The 24551-nt window shown below is 36.5% G+C and overlaps 1 protein-coding gene across 2 annotated transcripts in view; it reads right to left on the bottom strand.

Annotated features, from left to right (window-relative positions):
- PARPBP (PARP1 binding protein) overlaps positions 1–24459 on the bottom strand; it is a 38051-nt gene extending 13592 nt beyond the window's left edge. For both annotated transcript variants that reach the window (XM_062491255.1, XM_062491256.1), the window contains exons 1-6: positions 23360–24459; positions 16546–16773; positions 15509–15616; positions 13897–14067; positions 12186–12340; positions 1656–1839 (exon numbers count right to left, since the gene is read on the bottom strand). In XM_062491255.1, coding sequence (XP_062347239.1) covers positions 1656–1839; positions 12186–12340; positions 13897–14067; positions 15509–15616; positions 16546–16773; positions 23360–23509 — 996 coding nt within the window. In that variant the 5' untranslated portion in view covers positions 23510–24459. The remainder of the gene's footprint in view (positions 1–1655; positions 1840–12185; positions 12341–13896; positions 14068–15508; positions 15617–16545; positions 16774–23359) is intronic.
- Positions 24460–24551: the final 92 nt, after the last annotated feature.

Raw genomic sequence — 24551 nt, 5'->3', positions numbered from 1 at the left:
TTGTTCACTTACAAATCATAGGCAAAACAGACTTCATGAAATTAGTGTGATTTACTGCCATTTAATCATAATGGAACCCCTCCTTTCTTCCCAGACTCAACTTCACTCTCAACTCTTCCAACCTCCTTCCCTCAAACGGCACAAGAGGGTGGGGAATGACAGTTCCTAACACTGTCTCTTCTGCTTCTTCCTTACACTCTTCTCCTCTGTGTGGGATACCTCCCATGGGATACAGCCCTTGATGAACTTCTCCACTGCACGTCCTCCCCACATCATCAGGATACAACCATCTTTGCCTCAACAAGGGTACTGGTAAACATTTCTACAGTCATTAGATTATGAACTTCTGGAGAAATGTAAGAAACAAACACCATTTTGGAAAAGCAACAGTGAATTTCCCTCAAGAATGACATTTTAATAAAGTATTTTTACCTGGCTTATAATGAGCTGCATAATTTTTTAAATTTTTTTTTTTTGGTTACACAAGTAGCTAAATAAAGACCGAACTGACAATAGCTACAATTTTCTCAGGTGAGAAAGATAAACTAATAGAATGATACAAAAGGGAAACAGGGAAATACACTGCACAAATATTCATAGCAAACAGGAAAATGAGGATGAAATATGCATCCAACATACTCAATGGAAACACATTTAGACCAGCTTAACTAGCCAATAGTCTGGCTGGTTTTAGTGGTCTTAAAGAAAAAGGATACTGAAGGTTTGATTAAAATTGGTTAAAATCTTTTGCTACCATGGCATAAAACCAATGATTTCACAAAACAAAGCGTCCTAACAATTCTAAACACATTCCAGTTATCTGCAAGTCTTTTAAAATTTGCTAGAAAAACAAATGACATTAGATATCTTATACATCGAAAATGTAAAATAAAATAAAGTTGGTTAATTTTTTCCATCACAAAAACATTATCATCTAAACCTGAGTAGATTCACAGTACATGAACCACAAATAGAAAATTTTTATTATGCTCTCAACATCTTACAGAATCAAAAACATCCAGATTCCTTCCATGAAAACAAAGTCAATAATAGTTTCATTAGTGCCTTGAAACACCAAAAGAGAAAAGCTTACACATGACTGTTTGGGGCTTTAATTCCCTTCCCACTCCACATTTTACCATGTTTTAGACTTAGTACATATTTAACCTTACTTTAAATGCCTTACCCTTCGAAATACTTGATGCTGCATTAATTAAAATTGGGGTATTTTAATAAAAAATTACTGATACATGTTCTCAAATCTTAATTTTACTGTCATGAGGTTCTTTTGTTTGAAAATTTGTTATAGATTTATTGCTTTGATATTAATGGCAAATCTGACACTTCTAAGTAGCTACATTTATAATAACCACACAATCAAATTGAGCTTTGAGGAGTATTTTATATGCAACTTTTAGGTAAGGAATTTAGTTTATGTAAATCAGTTGTTTGATATCCACAGTGTAATCCTCAAGGACAAGTCTTTCAACAAGTTTAAAATCACAGCACAGAGGAAACAACTACTTTTATACAGTTAGGAAAAGGATTGTACTCTATAGATAGTCATTTAAAAATGAAAAAGAAACAAAACAGGCAAAAGACAGTTGCTTTCTTATAAAGCTAAATAGTAAAAAGAACAAAAGAAGTCCCATTACCCGTGCTGGACTGACTCCAGTGGTGCTAGCAGTCAAGGTTTCCTGCTGTGAATCGACAATATTTTTAATCTTCAAATCCAAATCTTGTACAGCTTCCTCTACTGCCTGACAGAAAGGATCCCCATTGCTTCGGCCTTTTATCAAATGCATCTTCACTGTTGACAGAATTTGGCCCCCTGCAATTCTGAAAATAGGCACAGGGTCATCTCCACATTCATCTTGGCGACACTTTAGTACACCTATTAATGCTGAACATAGCCAGCCTTCACTGCTCATCAGAGAGAACAGCTTTCATCTTTTAAATCAAAAAGCAGTGTAGATCTATTGTCCAACACAATAGTTGGCTAAAAAAAAAAATAAAAAAGGGGGGATTATTAGGAAAGGTAATGAATTCAGCATTTATCTGAGCTGCAATGCAAAACTAATTCTTCCTTAGAAGTTCAAAGAAAAGTACTTTCTTTAAACCCATATTTACATTTTTACTCAAACTGTAAACAAATTTTTTCACTCAAACATGCATTCCTCTTTAATACCCCATTAGATTTGAGTCTTTTGTGCTTTGTGAAGGTGCTTCAAAATACCAATTTTCTTTTGGTTTTTATCTAAACAGATAGTAATTTGACCACATGAACATCACTATTAGTTATAAAGGCACACTCCATTAATCTCTTTCTCCAGCAAATATGCCTGACTACTTTAATTAAGATTTTTGTGAAAAAGAGAATAAGCTCCCTGACTTAGAAGTTTAACAATTTCTTCTCCAGCACCTAAACAAAATGGTACGTTTTACCATTGCTTTAGTATGGGCAAAGAAAATAAAGCATTACAAGAACTACCCAGCCTTATAATAATGCATCTCTTCCCAAAAGCGTTTTTTTTTTTCCCCCCCAAATGAGGTTTGCAGTTCACATCAAAGCAGAAATGCAGTATCCTGAGTTGTTATTGGCACCTACATTAGAATTTTTAGATACATTTATGATGCTGCAAATGACAGTTCTGTCAAAACCCCAAAGCAATGGCTTCATTACTCCAGGTCACATAGCCAAGAGTGACATGATGACTCAGTTTTCAACTTCCTCCATCCTTACTGGTTTTGTTCATGCTCCCGCCATCTTGCCCTAAAAGGTTGTCTTGCAAATGTAAATAAAGATATATTTTGTAAACATTAAATTCTGAAGACAAATTTTAGAATTCCAACTGGGACATCCTTCATCAAATGAAACTCTGCATGCCTACACTCATATAAAATATAAAATAATTGGGCAGAACTAGGTAAGAATAGGAACTGAGTCAGAGGAAAAAGTTTGTTTATATTATTTCCACTTAAAATACATGGAGGGAACTGGGCCACGGACCTTACTGTTTTGGCTTATTCTGGCTGAACAAGACTCCTGTAAATAACTTGAAAAACCTGACATTAACATGAAACTTTTGGGGGGAAGGGATTTTCGTTGTTGTTGTTTTTGTTGGCTTTTTTTTTAATGGGAAAAAAACCAAGTATTTCCACACAATTCTCAGCTTCAGCTTTTACAGACTACAGATTATAAAATTCACATAAGATTTTCAGGCTTCATTAAACAGAAAAACTTATGCTTTGAAGAAACTGACGTACAGTATGCACTTGGCCAAAAGAAAAATCATCATGTCAAGTCTCTGTAGACAGGTCAAGACCCCTCCAGATCTTAGAACAGAGAGTTAAAAAAAATAAATAAATAGAATAAATAAATAAATTAAAAAATCTATTGTACTACTTTTCCAAACCCCAAATTCAATCTTACCACAAAAGAATGAGAAGTTCAAAGGGAGGGGAAAAAAAAACAATCCACTGCAAGTTGTCAAGAGGTAAGGGGAAAGTACTGTTGAAGAAGAGTTCTGCTTCAGATGCATATAGAAACCGTAGCCAAGTCTCCTGGTAATTCTTGCCAGACTCATCTGTTTTCCTCAGTCCTAACCTTACATTTTTCAAAATCATATCCTCAAATGAGAAAAGTATTGCATTAAATGAGAACTGAAACAAGAACTTCAAGACAAACGAGCAGGTGAAGGGATTGACTGAAATTCCCTGTGAACACCAGGTTCAGTTATTTCTGTCTACAGATATATTGAACCTATTTGCAAATAAGCAATAAATTTATCATTTCCACACATTTAACATATAGGTATATCTGCATGCTGAAAGAAAAAAATCATAACTAGTACTGGGCAGCAGCACAGTTAATGTACATAATCATGCCCTTAATTTAAATGCTTTGCTCTGCATGTAACTCAATTAGATATTCATTGATTTTTCAATGAGAAAAAATAACAAACTTTTCACAAAAACATTTTCTGTGTTTATTTTTTTGCCTCTATTGCCCAATGCCAACTAAATATATTTGCTAGTAGAAATAAAGTTCATTTAATCTCTTCTTCTCCCCATATTCCTTCTTTTCCAGGAATGAGTTCCACTCTCCTATCAGATATACAGAGTACTAACTGCAGCAAGAAAAAGGAAGTTTATTCATACTTCAACTAGAATTTATATCAACAGGCCAAGATATAAAATGCTGATTCAGAGTGTGTGGATTAGTACTGAAAAGCCCTTCCACAACTTACACCATTCTATACCAGAACATAAAATAAGCCATGTTGTGTCATTAGTCATATATATATATATTCATGTACATATATATACATAAATATATATATAAAATGTTGACTCTAATTATTAGATCCATATATACTGAGGTTCAAAAAGATTAAACAAAAGTAGGATGATAAAAGGAAAATGTGGTAAAAACACTTGGTTCTTTTGGGGTTTCATTTGTTTATTTTACAAAGATGACACCCTATTACAGATTGCTCTGATATTATTCTTTTATGGATTTATATTACTCATATCATCAGTTGAACTTGAACTTTAAAAATCTGATATTGCACTAAAAAAGTTATAGGAATAAAACAAAGTTGGAAAGTTATCTACTTAGCAGCTCCTAACAGCCAGAAGAACCACAAAGATTTTTTTTTAAATATGAAATTACACGGGCATCTCTTATGACAGTTTCTACAGCAGCAAAAGTTTAGAATTTTTGTTCTTCTTAATTCTGAAAGAGAAGCAAAAAAACTAGTGGCATTTAATAAACTTGATCCATTGAACAAAGCAATGCCATTAGTGTAAGGCAATGGGAAAGACCTTATCCCTTCTAGTCAGTGGTCTTCCTAAAAAGCTTTCTGTGATGTTCCATTTCAGACCACAGGCTACTGATATGAGGTACTCTAGGATAAAGTGCTTTAGTATCACATCCATAGTGCTTTAAACTGCACTGAAGGAAGACTCTTACTGAATCCAGTGAGCAAATACAGGCATCAGTTGCAAGTGTGGCAGACGTTGTAAAACAGCATTTTTTAAAAAGCTAGTAATATTATTCTGTTCAGAGTCACATGCAGCACTTCTTCAGTCAAAAAAGTACAAACTGAAAAAAAAAATCTAGAAAACCAACTTCTATCTTTTTCTATGATAACACCAAAGAAAATTCATCAGTATAATTATAAATGGAAGAAAAGCCATAACAGTTTAGAATCAATCACCCTCCACTATCCAACAGAATGTTTAAACACAGATGCCTGAAGTCAGTAGTACAGTGGCAATCCTCCAATGAATGGATCCAGTCAAGCCCACATTTGACCATCAGCATGAAAATTCAAATATTCTAGACCAACTCCCAGGAATGGCTTAGCTTCTTCAGCTTTAACCAGAACTAAAACAGTAGATATTTCAAGCAGGATTCAGCTCACCTGTCTCATAGCCAGAGAAAAACATCTACATATGGATAAAATGAATCATGCCAAAAATGCATTGTTTGCACCAGTGCTTCTAAAGAGTTTTTAAAAAATACAGCAATGTAAAACTCCATCTGTTACCCAGGCACTGGACAAATCTGATCTTCTGTCATTGTTTCTTCTACTAAAAATATTCACAGATCATGTACACACTGGAAAACCCTTTTTGCCTTGTATCATCTGAGTCCCAACCTTACCTTTTCTATTTCATTTTCCTTATCAAGCCATCTTCTTTTATGTAGAAGAAACTAACAGCACACCTTGTCTATTTTGTTCCTGAGATTGTCAGATAAACAAGCTCCTCTGCTTATAAAATAAAATCTAAATTATATTAGCAAGACCTCTTCCTCCAGAACTCAGGCCCAAGTGTGAAAAGTTAATATGATGCAGGAGCAGTTTTACTTATTTTCTGGAAATGCATATTTTTTGGGAAAGACTAAAATAGCATAAACAAGAAAAAAATATTGAGGATATGGACAATAGTCAAAACCTGAAAAAAAAGCAGAATGGAGTCCTGAAGTTTATTCCAAGAACAGAAAAGAATTTATCAAGATTCCATTATACTAAGGTCAACATTTTTATTCATTCATTTCAACTTCAGAGGTAAAAAACAGATTACAAATATACAGTTATCTGACTTAGGCAGTGGGAACAAATGTCTTAAAAGAAATCACAAACACCTACTGATCACAGGGTGTGAGGAGACCACAACCTTTTTAACTTGTTATGGATTTAAAGAATGCTTTAGAACTTGACAACAACTGATCAGTTATCCAGTTTTTCAATTTAGAGCTATAGGAAGAGAGCAGGAGTAACTAAATTCTCAAACACAAAGCAACAAGATGTCAACTAGAGCTCAATCTACTTGGGTAGAAGAGCAGGACAAATTATCTAGGAAGCAATGCAATACAAATGCTTCTAACAGAGAAGTAATTGTGCTTTTGAAGCAGATCTAAAGGCTTATTTCTTATGTTATAGACACAAGTTAAAAAAATTGTCAGTTCATCTTCATTTAGCTTTCAAAATTTCAACAATAAAATCATATCAGTGAACTTACCTAGACTTTTAATATGTCTATAAAAAACCCTATATCGTAATATTCATAGTGGATGAATGATTATTAATCTAATTTTCTAACAGGTATCAACATTAAGTGAAGACTCTTGGACCCTGGGGAGTTTCACAGATTATTACATCCATAACAAAAACACAGCAAAAAAAGAAACCTGTTGCAGAGTATTTTTCCATCTTGCTGCTGTTCCTGCTTTTGCTGTATTGGCTAAAATTTCTCTTTCAGCTTGGTGGAAGAAACTAGTGCGACTCTTATATTTGCCATCTAAGCTTTGCTACCCAAGTCTGGTGACAATGTTACTATAAAAGTAAACAAGTATTCTACCAGAATAAGTCTTGATAAGCAGCCATTGAATTCCCTGTGAGAAAGTTCTAAAAGGCAAAGGAGCTCAGGCAAGCTGTTATTAATTATAATGACATAAATTATGTTATACTATAATAATATTATAAGCACAGGACCATTCCATCACAATACTTAGGAAAATATGCAGAAATATCAGCAGACCAGCTTGGCTAAACAATGAACTGATGACAGAGCTTGAATTCGAAAGGGCTTCACACAGAATGGTGAAGAAGGGATGGATTACAAATGATTTAGGAAGTATCACTCAGGCATTCAGGGATGTTATCAGGAAAACGAAAGCTCAGCTGGAGTTGAGAATTAAAGAATGTTAAAGGAGCTTCACCTACTGAACAAAGAAAATGAGGAACCTTTGCTGAAAGATAGAATTTGAAAGTGTGGACACAGATAAAACAGAAGTACTCTATGCCTTCTTTGCACTCAGTCTTCACCAACACTCTGCTTAAATTTTTCAGAAAAGAACTGCCAGCAGCGGATAGAGATCAAATCAGGCTTTGCTTGACAATTCTGAGTACATTCAAGAACACTGAACCAAACAGATTGTATCCAAGAGCCTTTATACAACTGGCAAATGCCCTCAGAAGACAACTTTATATCATCTTTGAAATGTCATGGTGACTATGTGAGGTCCCTGACAAATTGAGAAAAGCAAATCATTGCCAAAAAAAATATTTAAAAAAAAATCAAACTAAAAAACCCCAAAAGGACAGTTTAGAGGACCACAAGCTCATCAGCCTCATTTTGTTCCTCAAGAAAACAATGCACAGTGTTCTAAGAACACATATCTGGGCATATGAAGGATTAAGTGGTAGCTGGTAACTACAAGCAGTTATCAAATGCAAATTATGCCTGACCAATCTGTTTTCCCCCTAAAATGAAATTACTCAATTTGCAGACCAAGGGAGAATGGCAGATGCCATTTCCCTTGATTGTAGCGAGGCTTATCAAAGCTATCAGAGAACACTCTCAACACAGGAGCATTGATGCTACAGTCTGGATGGATGGACAATTAGAGGAGTTAACAACTGGTTGGATCATTATGCTCAGAAGATAACAAACATGTTGTAACAATGGAGTAATATAGAGGCCTACCCTGAAACCCAGGTTTTGTCCTATTATCTTTGGCAGTGACTCTCTAAAATGACATGCTCATCCAGTTTGCAGATGACACCAAATTGGATGGAACAGTCAATACGCTTGAGGGCAGAGCTGCCACGCAAAGATACCTAAACAGACAAAAGGAATGGGCTGACAGGAACCATATGAAATTCAACAAGACATGCAAAGTCTTGGAAAGGAATAACCCCTTACAATGATACAGGCCGGGGAGAAGCTCTGTGTAAAAAACCTTGGCACATGTTCAGCAAACAAGCTGCAGCCAGGAGCATGCTTTGGCAGTAAAGAAGGCCTACAGTATCCTTGGCTGCATCAACAGTAGCGTAGCCAGTAGTCTAAGGAATGTGATTATCCCTCTCTAATCAGCACTCTTTGGACCAAATTTAGAATACTGTGTCCAGTTTTGGGCCCCCAGTCCAGGAAAGACACTGATAAACTGGATCAAGTTCAGCAGAGGGCTGCCAAGCTGGTCAGGGAGACATGCCCTGTGAGAAGCAGCTACGGGAACAGCTTGTTCAGCCTGCAGAAGAAAAGGCTTCAGGGGATTTACTAACAGTTTTCCAATACCTACAGGGTGGCAACCAAGAAGATGGAGCCAGACTCCTCATGTTGACAGACGTTAAAGACAATAGGCATAAAATGAAACAGAGGTCCCAACTCAATATAAGGAAAAAACCCCTTAACTTTTCACCGTGAGGTTAAAAGCAGTGGAATAGGTTGCCAAGAAGGAGATTAAAAACCTCCAAGGATGGAGACTGTACAAAGCTTGTCTGGATAAAGCCCTGATTAACCTGAGCTGACTCCATAATTGACCCTGCTTTAAGCAGGATGTTGGACCAAAAACTTTCTGATGTCCCTTCCAACCTGAATTATTCTATAATCCTAAATTTAAGCAATCCTATATACAATGTTTTACATACGCTTGCACAACTTTCCAGTAACTTTAGACCACAAACCTCCAGGGCTGTGTGAACACTATCCAATTAACTCAAAGATCCAGCACAAGCCTAGATAGAGTCCAACGTGCTTTCTCTCCCGGAATACTACTGCACCTCGAGATGCAATCACGGCTTCTCAAAGGAAGAACATAAGAAACATCGTTTTCCCTGTCGAGAGGAAGAAGCAGGTCGAGGAGCACCGCTGCACTCGGTGAAGGCGAGCTGTGCGATGCTCCGGCGGGCTGCAGGGGCCCGCGCTGCGGGGCCGCTCCGGAGCGCCGCGCTCGCTCCCGTGGGGCGAACGGGACCCGGCGAGCGCGACCTGGCTCCGGCGAGAGCTGGGCGATGCTGACACCCAGTGGCCGCTGCATGCGACGAGGGCAGCGCCCAACTGAGGGGAAAACATGCTGCCAAGCTCCCAACTTGGCTACTCTACAAAATCAGTGGGGATTTTGGAAATGTACGTATATGTACACGCACCCCACACATCTGCCCATACTAACCATCAAGCACAGTAACCAACGTGACCTTCTGCCCTTCAGTTTTAAGTCACGCTTTTTTAACAGATTTGGGAAAAGTCGTTTCAGGAGTTCCGGCATGAAAGAAAAGGGTTTCCAGAATGATAGATTAGAACCTCAGCTTTTCATTTATACAAACAGGAGAGTTTTCAGATCCTAAGGTGCACAATAACCCTCCCTTTTGCTGACAAATACAACACTGATATGCTTCTTGTCAAGAACCGGGTGTCAAAAAGTAGAACGTCCAAGTTCTCCATTTACTGTATTAACATTGTCCAAGTCTTACATGCACAAATCTATTAGCAGCTTTAGCATTACAAGTTTTACAGCACCCCCAAATGTTAATGAAAATTCATGCTACCGATTCTTGAAAGATTAGTGATGTCTTCTAATATTAGACATCTAAAGAATGAGGAGAGGCAATTTCAACATGCCAGAGATTTGTAGGGAATGTTCAGTCTTCAGTGAATGCACCTAGGAACCACCAAATTTCATTTTGTCTTTCCATGCTCCTGCTATCAGGAGTGACATATTTGAACCCAAACCATCGCAGTTTCATTGAACTTCCACTCTGTTTGACAGATTTCCTTTTGTTCATCCAATCTACTGTTCATTTTCTCAGCTGAATGATGGGGAGATGAGAAACATTTTTGATAGTCTCCATAGGTTAACAGATTCTTGGTTGTGCAGTATCTCCTACTAAGTTCAAAATATTCTTAAGCACTTCCCACCACTGTCAAAGATCTTCAATCTGGTTTCTAGATTCCCAAAGCAAAAGAATCAGCCAGATGAAAAAAGCCTCTTTTCAACATGTATCCCACAGTGACCCACCATTTATTTGGCTACTTTGTATTTTGTGGAATTACAAGTTTCATAAAATCTCCACTGTAACAAAATAAGACTTCTAATAAATAAGTAAAAAACTACAGCATTTTTTCTTGTGGCATAGCCGATACAGAGACCTGGTTAATGCAGGCTGGCTCATCTCTGCATCAGAGAAACAGCAATGCTGCAGACAGGTTGTCTAGTTTGCTCTTGGGTTTCTCAGCGGGCTTCTACAGAAGGAGCAACTCAGGATTCTGCTGCATTGCTGCCTTTTGCCCACTCTGGTCTTTACTGTGCAGCAGTAACAGAACTAGAGAACATTTTTTGCATAGAACTGGATCCTCTGGAACTCCCAACAACTGCCACATGACAGGCAGGACACAGAGTCCTCATCCATACCAAACACTTGAGAACATGTTTAATCTATAGATACATGGATTAAAAACATTTTACATTGTGAGGGTATAAAGCCCATAGGGAGAACAAGAGGGACTACAAACAGTACAGTACAGCCACCTGGTCAGCAAGACAAGTAGCAATACTTAAATGTGCACAGCCAACTTAATGCACAGGCCAGCATCAGATATTAACAAGATTTAGACCCCAAAATAAATGGCACAGCAGGTGCAGCAGGGAAAGCTCCACAAATATCTGAATGCTAAAAAGCATTTCTGAGCTCTAGAGAATTTATCCACTGAGAAAATGATAACTCCCAGCAACTATCCCACTGATTTTTCTCACATTTAAACATTCTCTTTTAAACAGGAGTAATTAACAAGATACCACATTTTATGATACCCTTTTCTGAACTGAATTTACCTGAAAAAGCCTCTTCATCCTAAAAAGTTCATTCACATAAATATTTTTCAATGTCTCTTTATCAATATACAGTGCCAGATATAGTATATGCTATTTTTGTTTAAATCATATGTTGAGCTATTAGTCCTCTTTAATCACCAGCACAGACAGTAAGTCTCTGGTATCCAGGATGTTGAAATGAAAGAACAAAGAAGCAGAGTAAAATAAGACAAAACTGGAAAACTACTTCAGAAATACTTCCCACCTCCAGCTTCAACGGAAACTGAAAATTACCTTAAATAATGCTTATTATAACATTTTGTTTTCCACTGTGAGGATTAGACTCAATTCAAACTTCAAAAAAGGTTCTTTAATATCAAGGAAAGAACTATTATAGCTGATTTTCCAAAGTTTTGTATGGAAAAAATTACTGATTATAAATGACAATTATTAATTTCTACGAAGCTCAAGAAATTAGCTCTTCTCTCTGTACACCAGTACTTACCAATTCAAACCTTTGTATTACATTTACACTTCCCTAATTAATCAAACATTTATAAGACTACACAAAAGACTAACTTCAGTTCTTCAAACACATTCAAAATCAGCAACTCCAGAGTATTCCTAAGAAATAATTCTTATGCTTCATTTATATATCTAAAATGAATGAAAGAAAAGGCTGAACAACCAACATTGTCATTTATTAGCAGCAAGAAGACTCCTTTACAAAAGGGTAAACAGAATGAAATTACCAAAATGAAGGCAGTAACTGGCAAGATGTAAGGCACATATCATTTTATGTACTTTTCCAGACTCACAAGATGGAAATCCTTAACGTCATTTACAACTAGGGAAGTAACCAAACCATACACAGATCTGATTAAAATTTAATACAAAAAACCCTAAAAAAACTCAAACTTAGACCAATTGTTTTTCAATTATATTTTCAAATAAGGTTCAATTTTTAAACATTTACTCTGAATTCTTTAGGAAGTACATTATTTGATTTTCCTTTGTTCTTTTTGTTCAGGCACAAGAAAAGGAGGTGCTCACCAAGACAAAAATCAAACAGAAAATCTATTACCTTGTATTTAAGATTTCACCAACAATTTCTTGCAGTTTGTCGATAAAATTAACAAAGTTGGAAAGCCCTTTCACATGGGGTCTTAAAGGATCATACAAAGGAGATGCAAAATCTCTTCCTCTGAGTTCTATGGTCCGGATAAAAGATGTTGCCATCTATTAGGAGATACAGTCACAAATATCAAACTAGACAGACATGGACTGCACATATGCTTTTCTACAGGTCTGTAAGTTGTGTAACAGCTGGCTGACAGCAGAAATAACTTACCTGAAATCAAACAATGACTCTAAATTGCAAGCTTTGTACATCTCACCATACCTATTTACAAGATCAATACTTAAATAGTACTGCATCATTTAAAAAACCCACAAACCACAGTAAAAAAAAAAAAACCCAGCTAATTTTATATCAGGCTTCTGAAAGCTTAGGATGAAAAAAACTTACTAAAACATGGTACAGAACTCTTTTGTTGTTGGAGCTGTTTAAATGCTTCTGCCAGCCTCACAAACTATTCTTATATTCAGAGTGCTCTGTATGACCCAAGGACAATTTTAACATAAGCATGTAAAAGTTGACTTCAGCTTACAACAATTTTCAGAGATATAAATAATGTATACTCAAATCTTATAAAAAATAATGACAGCTAAAGGCTTCTGTCATTCTGAAAGTGTCCATATATTTTTAAATGCTATAAGACAATGAAAAGATCTGCCAAAAGCATACCTTAGGCTATCCTCAAACTCAACCCTTAGAATTTTAAGGCAACAATAAGAACAAAATCCCTCGCAGATGTCCAGGAAGATGAAAGTAAGGATAACAATCCAATACACTTGACACAGACACAGTAATGTTAATTCTACACAAATTTTAATTTCAGACTACAGAGCTAGATCATAAAGCTACTAGGACTGGAAAGAGAAAAACCAGAATTGGTCTAGCATGAAGTAAATGTGACAGCATTCCTGGCTTTGTGCTAAAGATTTCCTATGGACCAAGTACGCAGTTTATAGGACCTTGCCTTCCCAATGAAAAATACTCTAGTTTTCAAGATTTCTACAAGACACAGATGCCAGAAAAGATGACTTCTTTACAGAGTAAAGAAGTTTCCCCTCTGGCAACTGTGAAGAAGACATAGTAAATCCAATCCAAACACTTAAGTTTTTCAATACAATGTTAACAGAGCATTAGGAACTAAAATAATTAAACCTGGAATTGAGATGTCACAAATTTTCCATATTTATTCAACCATAGAAGTTTGAGAATGCAGCTGCTTCAGTGACTATATACCCATACTGTTTTTAACCTAGACTACTGTTGTCTGTACTGAGGTTACACTGCATGCAAAATTTAATGACTGTTTTGAGTATGAGGGACTACAATGGCTCTTTGGAGAAAGAGCTCTTATTTACCTTATTCAAACTATCTTTCAGACATCTCTGTGCTGACAACAACTACTGCAAGATGCCATTTTAGAACTCCTGAGATATACAAAGAAACTGTTTTTTTCCATCCATCTTGAGATTCTATAACCAAATAACTAGTTTCTCCCCAGAGAACCTATTGTCTTTTTAGCTTTAAAATTGTGTTCATGGTGGTATTTGACTTGGCTTGCAAACAACAGTATTGCCATATTAGATTAAAGCCACATTTTCTGTTTAGAGATTTGCTTCATTGACCCTGACCTCCAAGAAGATTCAGTTGACACACATACCAGGAAAATTGACATTTTTCTCTCCTGTGAGGCATGTTTCAGGTTAGTGAAGGCTTCTCTACCAAGTCCTCTGTCAGGAACATTTAGAATATGAGCCAGTGCCAGATCATCCTTAGAATTCACCAAAAGGCTTAAATATGAACAGACAGACTTCTTTGCCAGGATTGTCACCTGCATAAGAAAACATCACACAAATTGGTCATCCCACTGCTAAATTCCATTCCATTTAATTTTAAAGTTAATTAGACATGTATTGACGTAATTTTTGGAAGAGTAAAAATTTACCTTACATAATTTCAAAATGCTACTTTATGCATGAGGATTCTGGAAGTCTTGACATAAAGAAACATGATAAGTTAGAATTGCATGTATGGGACTTGAATATTCACAAGGTATTTGAGGGTTATTAAAATTGGTTATAAATTTCTGGTTAGAAACCTCCTCATAGACTTCCCTGTTCTATCTCAAAGCTAGCACCATTAAAACATGTAAGAATTTGTCATTAACTTCCAGAAGACTAAGATTTTAAGCTACTTGCCAGCTCTGCCACAGATTCTCTTGGCTTCCAGGGGATTTAAATCAAAGAAACTGACTCAGTTTGGACATAAATTGTGACCCTGCCCCACCCACATAACCAATAGATAATATTCTAATTGCTAATATTGCAGCACTGTTCTGGATCCTTTGAGAGCAACAGCCACAGAACAGAAGAATTTGCAGTTTTGTTGCAAGCAAAGGAAAAAAAAAAACCAAAAAGAAGCCATTAACAGAATTGCATATAACAAGAAAATTCATACCTGCAATGGAATACCTTCTCATACCACAGTACATATGTAACAAAATACAGTTACAAAATCAAACGTGTACATGTGAAAGTCTGCAAAGACAGTCCTCAGAGGAGGAAAAAGAGCAAAGAATACTTTTACTGCACAAGTCAGAACAGCAAGAAATCCACATTGTGGTAGTGGTAGAAGTGCTGTTTAGGGGAGAACTTCAGTTACTTGTTCAGAAATATTTTGAATTATATCCAAATAAGAATCTCAGTTACTTGTTCAGAAATATTTTGAATTATATCCAAATACTGATTTGAAATTGCCATTTATTATGAGAAAAGCAAGGTTGGAAATGACTAAAGCCCTAGCATTTCAAACACTGCTAGAAAGTACTCAGAGATCCTTATTTAGGTGGTTGAAAGGGTAAAGTCCTCAAGTCCTCTACTAGGGCAGCCAAACCTTGTTGCTTTGCTACAGCTACCACTACAGCAGCTATTTACATTTCTTCCATATGTAACAGAGTACAAGCTAATAAAATGAAATCAAAGGAGATTACTTCATTTATTTAAAGCTCAGTTAAGACAATGTTTGAGCAATGGTGTATTTGTAGAAAAATTCCTTCTACATCAAGTGCCATTCTGGACTGTCTTCCAGAATGTAAGTTTCAGCACAGAGCCTCATGCACACCTCTAACATACTCAAGTTACACAGAGTTTGGATACACAGGTTTTCATTTTTTATAAACCAGCCACAATTGAATAACAATAATTGGGAAATAAAACTATATTTCATCTTTCCAATAGATACAGAACATTACAAGAGACAAAAATAATTTTTACCTTCATATGCTCCTGGACTTGTCTGTTGATTTGTGTAGGAGTAGAAAGAACAGAACCATTATTTTCTTGTGTATTCATTACACCGGAAATAAATTCCAACAGTTGAACCTTTAATAAAAAGATCAGAATAGACTTAAATATGAAGATGACTAGAAAGCAAAAGTGGTTTTAAAACCTGTTGTAAACCTGTCACTCTGCTAGTGTTTGAGGTCAGCACAGCCCTTACAACCTACTTTTAGTTTTAAATCTTTAAAAGTACAACTGCTCTAGTGGAGAAATTAAGTTTAAGATTAAAATTAACTTATAAATTATCTCAAGCAGTTATGTTATACACTTGCACTAAAAGCCACTGCTTACATTTTAGAGAAAACTTAGTATGCTGTGCCAAGTTTAGGAAGAGCTCATTAACCCACCCAAGTTCTCTATCTTCCCCACAAAAAGCAGGAGGAAAAGAAAAACACATTAAAAACCCCAAACAAACAGAAGCTCTGCAATAAAATAAAATGGAGCTGTGACTGAGTGGCTGAACTGGAACTTGTGAAAAAGAAACCTAACACTTAAACACATGTATTATACAGAAATTTTGTTTAAAGACCATGGTGGTTTCAAAATTGTAATCATTAAAAATATTTTAATGATTAAATTATTATTATTACTGATTATATGATTAATTATTTAATCATTAATTATGATTAAAATATTTAAATTATTAAAATATATTAAAAACCAAAACACCATTATGTGTTAAAAACTATGCTTTGTTTCATTTTTATCAAATCTCTACAGTTTATTTCTCAGTCCAATTTATGGCAAGGAGTCATTTATTCAAGACTTGTAGGACTTCACAATCCAACAGGACAGAGAGAAGTAATTTAAGACCTCTTTATAATAGTAATTTAAACTCAAGTGCTTCCTCAACAGAAAAACAAAATAACTTGTGAATAATCCAGAGCTTTTGTATATAATCAGAAGTGTCATAAATCCATAGCTGGAACCAAAAATACATCAAAACATAAGAGGTCAAACATAATACTTACAGCGGATATGCTTTCATCTTCAGCTAAAAGTCCAAGACTATAGCACTTCTGATATATGTCTATTAAATCTAGCATATTGCTTCTTGCTAAAAAGGTATGATAGGCCTTTTTCACATCAGCATAATTTTCAGGTTCTTTCATGTTTTCATATAATCCCAGTTTGTCACGTAACAAATAGTTCCAAGTTTCCAGCACATCACTAAGTGATACTGTGAAGTCTCCATGGTACTAACAGAACCAAAAAAAAAAAAAGTTTCATATTCAGCACAGCTTTGAAAATAAACTTAAAACAAGCTGCATATATATTTGAAAACCTATCATAACCTACATTCATCACAGGATCTTGATTATAGTTGAAGTTCTTCCACTGCTTTGCACTTAACAGTTGAATTTTGTTATATTCTGTCAGTACTTGTCCCTGATCTTTAAAATACCACACACATATATCAAACTTGACTCATGAGAAAACAGTGAATATTACAGGACTACTCCTTGCATAAAGTTATTTGCAGAATAGTTTTCAGCACAGCAGGCATTTACTTCCAAAAGGCAGTAAATGGGGGTCCTTTACTTTGTTTCAAGCAGTAAACTGGGAAAACATGTGTCAATTATACAAAAAGGGCTTTTCTTTCCTGTGTTAATACAGTTATATTTTATCATAACATTGACAGTGTTGTGACACAGTTCTAGTAAATACATTAAAGTCACCCCTCTGTTACTACTACTATAATTAACTATACAGAATAGACTAAATCAAACAATTTTGACAGGAAGAATAATGTTCCATGTGCCCCTCTGCCTTCTCCTCTACCTACTTGCTCTTGCCACCTTCTCTTTCACAACTTGTCCTCATTTTCGTCCACACCCTGCTCTTTAAACTGAGTACCAGTTCCCAATTCCTGCTGGTAAACTTCTGTCCACACTACTGGTATTCTAAAGCATTCCCCAAAATATGGCAGAGAAAAAAGGTGTTTTTTCACCATGAAACATGAGATAAATGCCCTGTGACCAAGTAACAAGCCTTGCTTTGCACTGTCCATAGTGACAGATGGCTCCTGTCCAGAGCAAAGGTCTAATTCTATTTCATGACATTTCCACATTAACCAAATTAATTGCTTATAAACATCATTAGCAACAAAATACATGAAATAAGAAAACACGAGAAATTCCAATAATTTAAGTTGCTCCTGCCCAAATGATCTCTCCTTTGTTCTAACGTGTTTAGCACAACATGTTCCAACATATTTAGCACAACCTTCTCAGTAGACCTCATTAAAAACGTGATTGCAAAATCCTGAAAGTCAACCACTTTGATATTGTCTAGGTAAAGAACTAGGAATGAAAATTCTAGAACATATCTAGAACTCACACATATTAGCTTCAGAGCACTTTTCTTGCCTTCTAATTTGTGCTGACAAATCAGCACTATGAAGTTACATATTATTCCACATATCACCAGAATATTAAAACTGCCTATATGTTTTCTGAAAGGCACCTGATTTTCATTTCAGCCCCTCAAAAAATTAAACACAATCATATTATACCAAATATAAATAGACCATAGCAGCAGTAGATGGGGAAAAAAATGTTGTTTTCTCACTTTAGTTTAAATCAAAATCCTTCAGGAATACCAAGTTAAAGTACAACTTCATAAGGTATCTAATAATTCAAAATCTTTCCTCACCAGATCAAGGGCCTGCAGAGATTAGCAAAGTTTATGTTAGAGCTGCAAAAATATTTTACATCCAAATATTGCATTCCAGATATTAACCTTTGTCATCAGGCATTCACTGTGATCGCATATTCCATTACTTACACAGTCAAATTCTCAAGTCTCTGGTTTTAAAATTCATTTTAAAAATACTGGGGTGTTTCGCAGTAAGCATTTGTCAACTGGCTAATAGCTTAAGGAAGTTCAAAAAGTCCTATGCTTTCATTCTATTATAGGCAGTGCAAGTATTCCATTTCATAGGAATAGAACCCATAAGGTATTATAATGCATCTTCACTCCCTGGTAATGCAGTATATTAAGTTACCTGGGGACTCTTGTTTTAGACTGCTTGAAATCCAGTAGCAACATGTCATGCTAAAGACACCACTTTTTACTATTTTGTGGGTATTGTAAGTTTTCTAGTGTTAACTACGTAGCAAATAAATTTATACTTTGACAGCAAATAGTTTTAAAAACCAGAAAGTTGTGCATTTCAGCATCAAAATGTTCCACCTTCCCCAAGTAAAAGCTCACCAATCCTTTTAGGAATGTTGTGCTTAACCACCACCTCTGTGTTGGGTCTATTATTCCCAGGCATATCCTAGACTGCAGCATTATTTTCTGGCTTTGTCCTTGAGTTGTGCAATTCTGCATTCTCATCACCTCTAGTCCTACTCAGCCTTCCTTGCTCCCCTACACTCTCACATAGCAGAAGAATTCCCAAACTCCAAATGGAGCTTAAAGCACATTAAGGTAGGATCAAGCGACATTTTTAATAAGTTTCCCATCATGCTGATAGTGCTGTGCACAGATTGAAAGACTGGTTCATGTGAATACAAGCACGTGGACATCCGGAAGTTGTTAGGTTGCAAAGTGCAGAAGCAGTGAAGTTGCAGGCTGATAGCCCAAGCTTAGAGAAATGACAGTATTAAAAAATAGTAATAAATAAAATGACAATGGCATGGGTACTCAACACCTTTTTCTTCAGGTAGGTGAGAAGGGGTGTGGAGGGAAAAAGCACCAGGGCACAAGAGAGTAAAGATATTCTCTGTTTAAGGACTAGAGAGGTTTTGTATGTATGAGTCAGTAGAATAGCAGAATCATGGAACAGGCAAAGTAAAAATTGTACTCACCCAAACAACAAACCAGCACTTTCTAAAGCCAACATCAATTGTTGTGGTAATAAAGCCAAAAGATTGAAAATTTAGAACCCTGCTGGTTCGAAACAAACCAAACAAAAAGCCCTGCACATCTTTGCTTCCTCTTCCACCCCTCAAAACAGACACCTGTAAAACTATAGAGAGAGGAGTGGAAGGGAGAAGAAAACGTCCTATTGACAAGGAAAGGAAGATGCATCAAGTAGCAAGAGTTGTAACACCATTAAAGCAACTCCAGTGGTTAAGCAAAACAAAAATACATGAAACTAACTTATGATTTGATTACACATTACAGGGAAAAACAGTAGAACAGCCTCAGTATATAATTTCCTTCAAAAAAAATGTAGGGAAATATTTATTACTCCACACTTTTTTCTAAAGAAGAGCCTGTCCCTTGTAAAGAAGGCTACTTAGCACTGGTGTGACCACATTTAAGTACTGTGTCCAGTTCAGGGCCCCACAGTATGAGGGAAACACAGAGACACACTGGAGAGAAGTCTAACAAAGTTTACATATCATCCACAGATATCATTAAGGGACAGGAGCACCTCACAGATAAGGAAAGGCTGTCAAAGCTAGGGCTGTCTGGAGAAAAGAATGCTCAGAGAAGATCTCCTCAATGCATACTAATATCTGAAGGCTGGGTGCAAAGAGGATAGAGCCAGCCTCTTTCCTAAGGTGCCCAGTGGTAGGAGTAGAGGCAACGGGCACAAACTGAAACATGCACAGAAGATTCCTCTGAACATCAGGAAACACTTTTTTACTTCAAGGATGCCTGAGTACTGGCACAGGTTGTTCAGGGAGGTTATGGAGTCTCCATCCTCAGAGACAATTTGAAAACTGGCTCTGCCAGGTTGCCCTACTTGAGGAGGCTGGATAAGATGACCTCCAGAGCTCCCTTCCAACTTCAACCCTCCTGTGATTCTGTGAAAAATTAATCATGGTGAAGAACACCCAAGAAAACCACTGTTAGCAGCATCATTACAACATATCACATAAAATTGCTACAAAGTTAGTTAGGAGTATCTCATTACCAAAAGGGAGACAGAACAGTCTAAGAGAGTAACACTGTAAAACTCTGTATTTTTCATTTGCCTATGTGGAAACAGGACAATTTGGAAAATAATTTCAAGAAATACAAGACACTAAAACAGAACATGATACTTTTCAGTCATACAAAATGCACTCATGGAAGCACAGAACAGAACTAAACCACAAACCAAAACTGCTTTTATACAGAATCAGAAATATACAAACAAATTTCTAAAGGGGAGATGTATTTCTAAAATCAAAAACCAGGCAGTTTCTCCTACAATATCAAAGCTCTCATTCTAGAAGAGACTTACAACACATTTAAGCCTGACAACTTAAACTCACAGATTCTGGAAAAATAATTGCTTGATACACTTCAGTTTCCCACTGCACTAACTGAAACAACCAGTCTGAAAATGACAGGTGATTATTTGACCTAATAACTCATCTTCTACCCCTTCTGATCCACAGGTACAAACATTCAAAGCAATTACTCCCAGCTGAACTTCATCTTGAAAACTATTACTCCTTCAAACCTTGAGGAAGGGTCTTCTCCTTGAAAATGTACTTTAGATCTACACTAATCAATCTAGGTCAAAGATATTTGCTTCCACCACAGACCTTATGCCACTCGTCTTTATGCCACATGGCTACAACTGTGCTACAAACCAAAGTATTTTCAGAGGGATTCAGAGCATAGATTGTTTTTTCCTTTCATCCCTGCTGTTTGATCAGGGTTTATCATAACTCTTTTGCTACCCTTATTCTGGTGAAATTTAAGATTAATAGATTGTAAAGCTTTTATTCTAGAGTTCTCCAAAAATATTTATAATTTTTCATTTCCACTATTGATACAGGTACCAGTTAAAACAACAAATCCATTAGAATTGTCCAGGCTCCTAAGGGAAGACAAGTGCATTTTGGTTGTTTGTGATAGGTTGGATGTGTTGGGTTTTTCTCATTACAGCCACTCAACAGCCTGTTAATGAAATTACTTTTATTGCAGTAATTGACTTTATCAAAACAGATTTCCATTCTACAGGTGTTAATTCAAAGTTATTGTACTTAAAACAGAAACTTAACAAGGGGTATTCCTACAGCTGTAATACTCTGCATCTTAGTTTGAAGCTTCAGTGCTGAACAAAATAAACCAGACATATTTTGCTTCAAGACTCCAAAATGGACACCACCTAAAGAAATTGTGCTTCAGAGGCAGCACATGCAAATAGCTCTAATCCACCTATGAAAGCCAAGGTTTGTCTTATTAGAGCAACTAGTATAATCAGAAAAAAACAAATCACACCTTTGAAAACTTGCTCTTTCTTCAGACCTGAAGGAGAAGCTAAACATTTCGAAATTAAATTAGTTGAAAACAACTGCTGAAATTTTTGTTAGATCATCTCTGAAAGAAAAGTTATTTATAGAAGAGAGGAATAGTATCTGGAAGAGGAAAAGAAAGGAAAAAATAGAATAAACTAATTACCTCTTGTGGAAGGGAAAAATTTATTGCAAGGAAAACAGGGAGCAACAAACCATAACCTTTTCATGTCTGCAAGTTTTGGCATACAACAGAACACCACATTTTAATTCCCAGAGCTGGCTTTGGAAAACTGTTTGTAGTTTTGCCTTGAGATTCATAACAAACATGACAAACAGTCACCCCCTCCTTGTATAGTTTTGCATTATTGTCTTATCAGTTCTCCAAGAGTTAATTTTGATGCAGACTAATTTTCTCATTTTACCTACACAGGTATTGTGAGGACATCAGGCCTCTGACTGGAATATACTACATTCTATGAAGAACAAATGTAATATCTTGGGATTCTAGTATCCTTGCTGGAATGTTTCTGACAGTAGGGGATGTCTTAATCAGTTCTATATTTTATGTTTATACAAGAGATAACCCCAGTATGCACATAGTAGATTGCAAATTTTTTTCTGATGCACAAACTTAAGCACATTTTCTGTTTGTTTGGGTTTTTTATTGGCTTAGGGATTTCACTTGGAAGTGGTTCTGTTGTTTCTGGTATGTTTGTTGATTTGGTATGTTTGTTTTGGTCTTCCCAAACTAAAGCTTTGTACTACATGTTTGACTTACAACACAACACTTGAGTAAGTCTTCCAACAACAGTCAGTATTGTTTTCATCAATAATTAAGTTAATTGACCTAAAAAGGTATCCTTAGGTTATCAAAATAAGTATTGCAATAGCTCTCCTTAGATGAGACACAGGCAAAGGCCTGACTGTATATTGCAACTGTTTCTGGCATGTTTCGGACATCCTTCAGCTTTGACAAAGTCATAGCACTTCTTTCAGAGACACCTGCTTTCAGGGTTACACCTCCTCTTCATCACTTGAAAGACACTTCATGTACACAAACAAAGAAAGCCATATAATTACTACTGGTAGTGGATACACACTCACAACTTACATGCACTTATAGGTCTTCACTTGATGAGTGTCAGGAAAGGCAGCAACCAAGAATGGAATGTGGCAAGTACAACTCAAGCAGACTATGCCAGATGAGTTTTACACTCACGTTCTTCATATGTCACTCCAGAATATCTTCAGAGCACTCAGAAGATAAAAATGAACCCCAAATGCCATAGCTCTCTCTCCCACCCTAATCTACAGCACAAAACACTAGTATTTAAAGTTTGGTGCTCAAATATACACATAAAGCACTCCATCCTCCAATCTGTCTTGCAGCTCCTCTTTCTAAGCCCCGACTCAATAATGCACTTAATCATATTAATTTTCTTGGCTTGCAGCTCCTGGCCCTCAGACACATCTTGTTTTAACAAACAGCAACGAAGTGACCAAAAAAAGTCGTTTCAAGTTGGTGCCTAAGCACTCAGTGCAGCCAGGGAACCAAGTCTGAGATGTACCAAGAACATACTGAAAGAATTCTAACCTGTTTATTGACTTCAGCCATGGACAGTTGTAACGCCATCAACATGCAGTCTGCTCCACACACAGTAGTCCTTTCAGAGTTGGAAAATAAAGGCCACTGTCTTCTGAAACACTTAACCAAGTGCAAAATTTTCTGCTGTAAAGTAACCATTGTCCAGAGTAGAAGATAGAGATAATCAAGAGAAAAATGAATATAACTATGCCAGAGGCATAAGTAAGTCTTGACCTCCCAACAAGCTGTGCAAACACAGTTGTATCTTCTTAAAGACCAAGTTCCTAGAATAAACTCTTCCAGCTAAATCAGACTTGCCTCACTGTGACAGAGCAACTGTGAAGATAAGGGGTTAAAAGCACTTATGTATGCCACGCCTTCATGAAGCCCTTACTTTCCTTGTACATTATGCCAACCTAAAGGAATGTTATCACAAGTTGAGTCTCTGTCTCCAAACGCAGCCTCAGAGTGTCTTCAGTACATTCTGAATTTGCTATACGTTCAGATGAGTGTCTGTGAGGATATTTTAAACCTGGAAAAAAAGAGATTTAATATTTCTAAGACTTGCAACACAGACAACTCTAAACTTGTTACCAATACAGTCTTTTTCCTTTTTTTTCCCCCCTTTTTTTAAAATGTAGGGTGTGGTGGTTTTTTTTGTTGTTTTTTTTTTTTTTTTTTTTTTTATTCTATAAGCCATTATCTTCTCTGGCAATAATTGGACAACTTCATGCTTTGGGCTCTCCCACCTTTTGCTTTTGTCAAGACAAGGTACATGACAATGTAACATAGATTTGCCTTTAAACTCGTTCTTTTCTGAATCAAAGCTCCCTAACACTGCAGGAACAGTACAGGAGCAATACCCATTCCATTTACTTTCAGAAGACAAAACTCAAGCTTTGACCTTTTTCCATACGGCTGGGGCAGAGCCCACAGCGCGTTCGTTTTTTGTTTATTAGCAGGAGTGAGGAAGTGTGGGCAAGGGGCAGGGAGGACAGGGGACACCGGGAAACAAGCACGACTGCAACAGCAATTTCTCGCTCTCCAAGAGGTTTGAAGCGGACAACCCGTTTTATAACGTGAACGGCACATGGGATTCACAGAGAGTGGAACAGGCAAGTCAGCGTGGGGCAGCGTAAAACCTCTCCGAAGGCTTTTCTTTCTCCTCACCCTGCGAGTTTTCCGAGGGACCACACCAGTC

The sequence above is a fragment of the Cinclus cinclus genome, chromosome 4 (assembly GCF_963662255.1).
Source record: "Cinclus cinclus chromosome 4, bCinCin1.1, whole genome shotgun sequence".
NCBI classification, from domain to species: domain Eukaryota; kingdom Metazoa; phylum Chordata; class Aves; order Passeriformes; family Cinclidae; genus Cinclus; species Cinclus cinclus.
The sequence above is the reverse complement of the archived record's forward strand: the minus strand, read 5'-3'. Positions and strand labels throughout refer to the sequence as shown.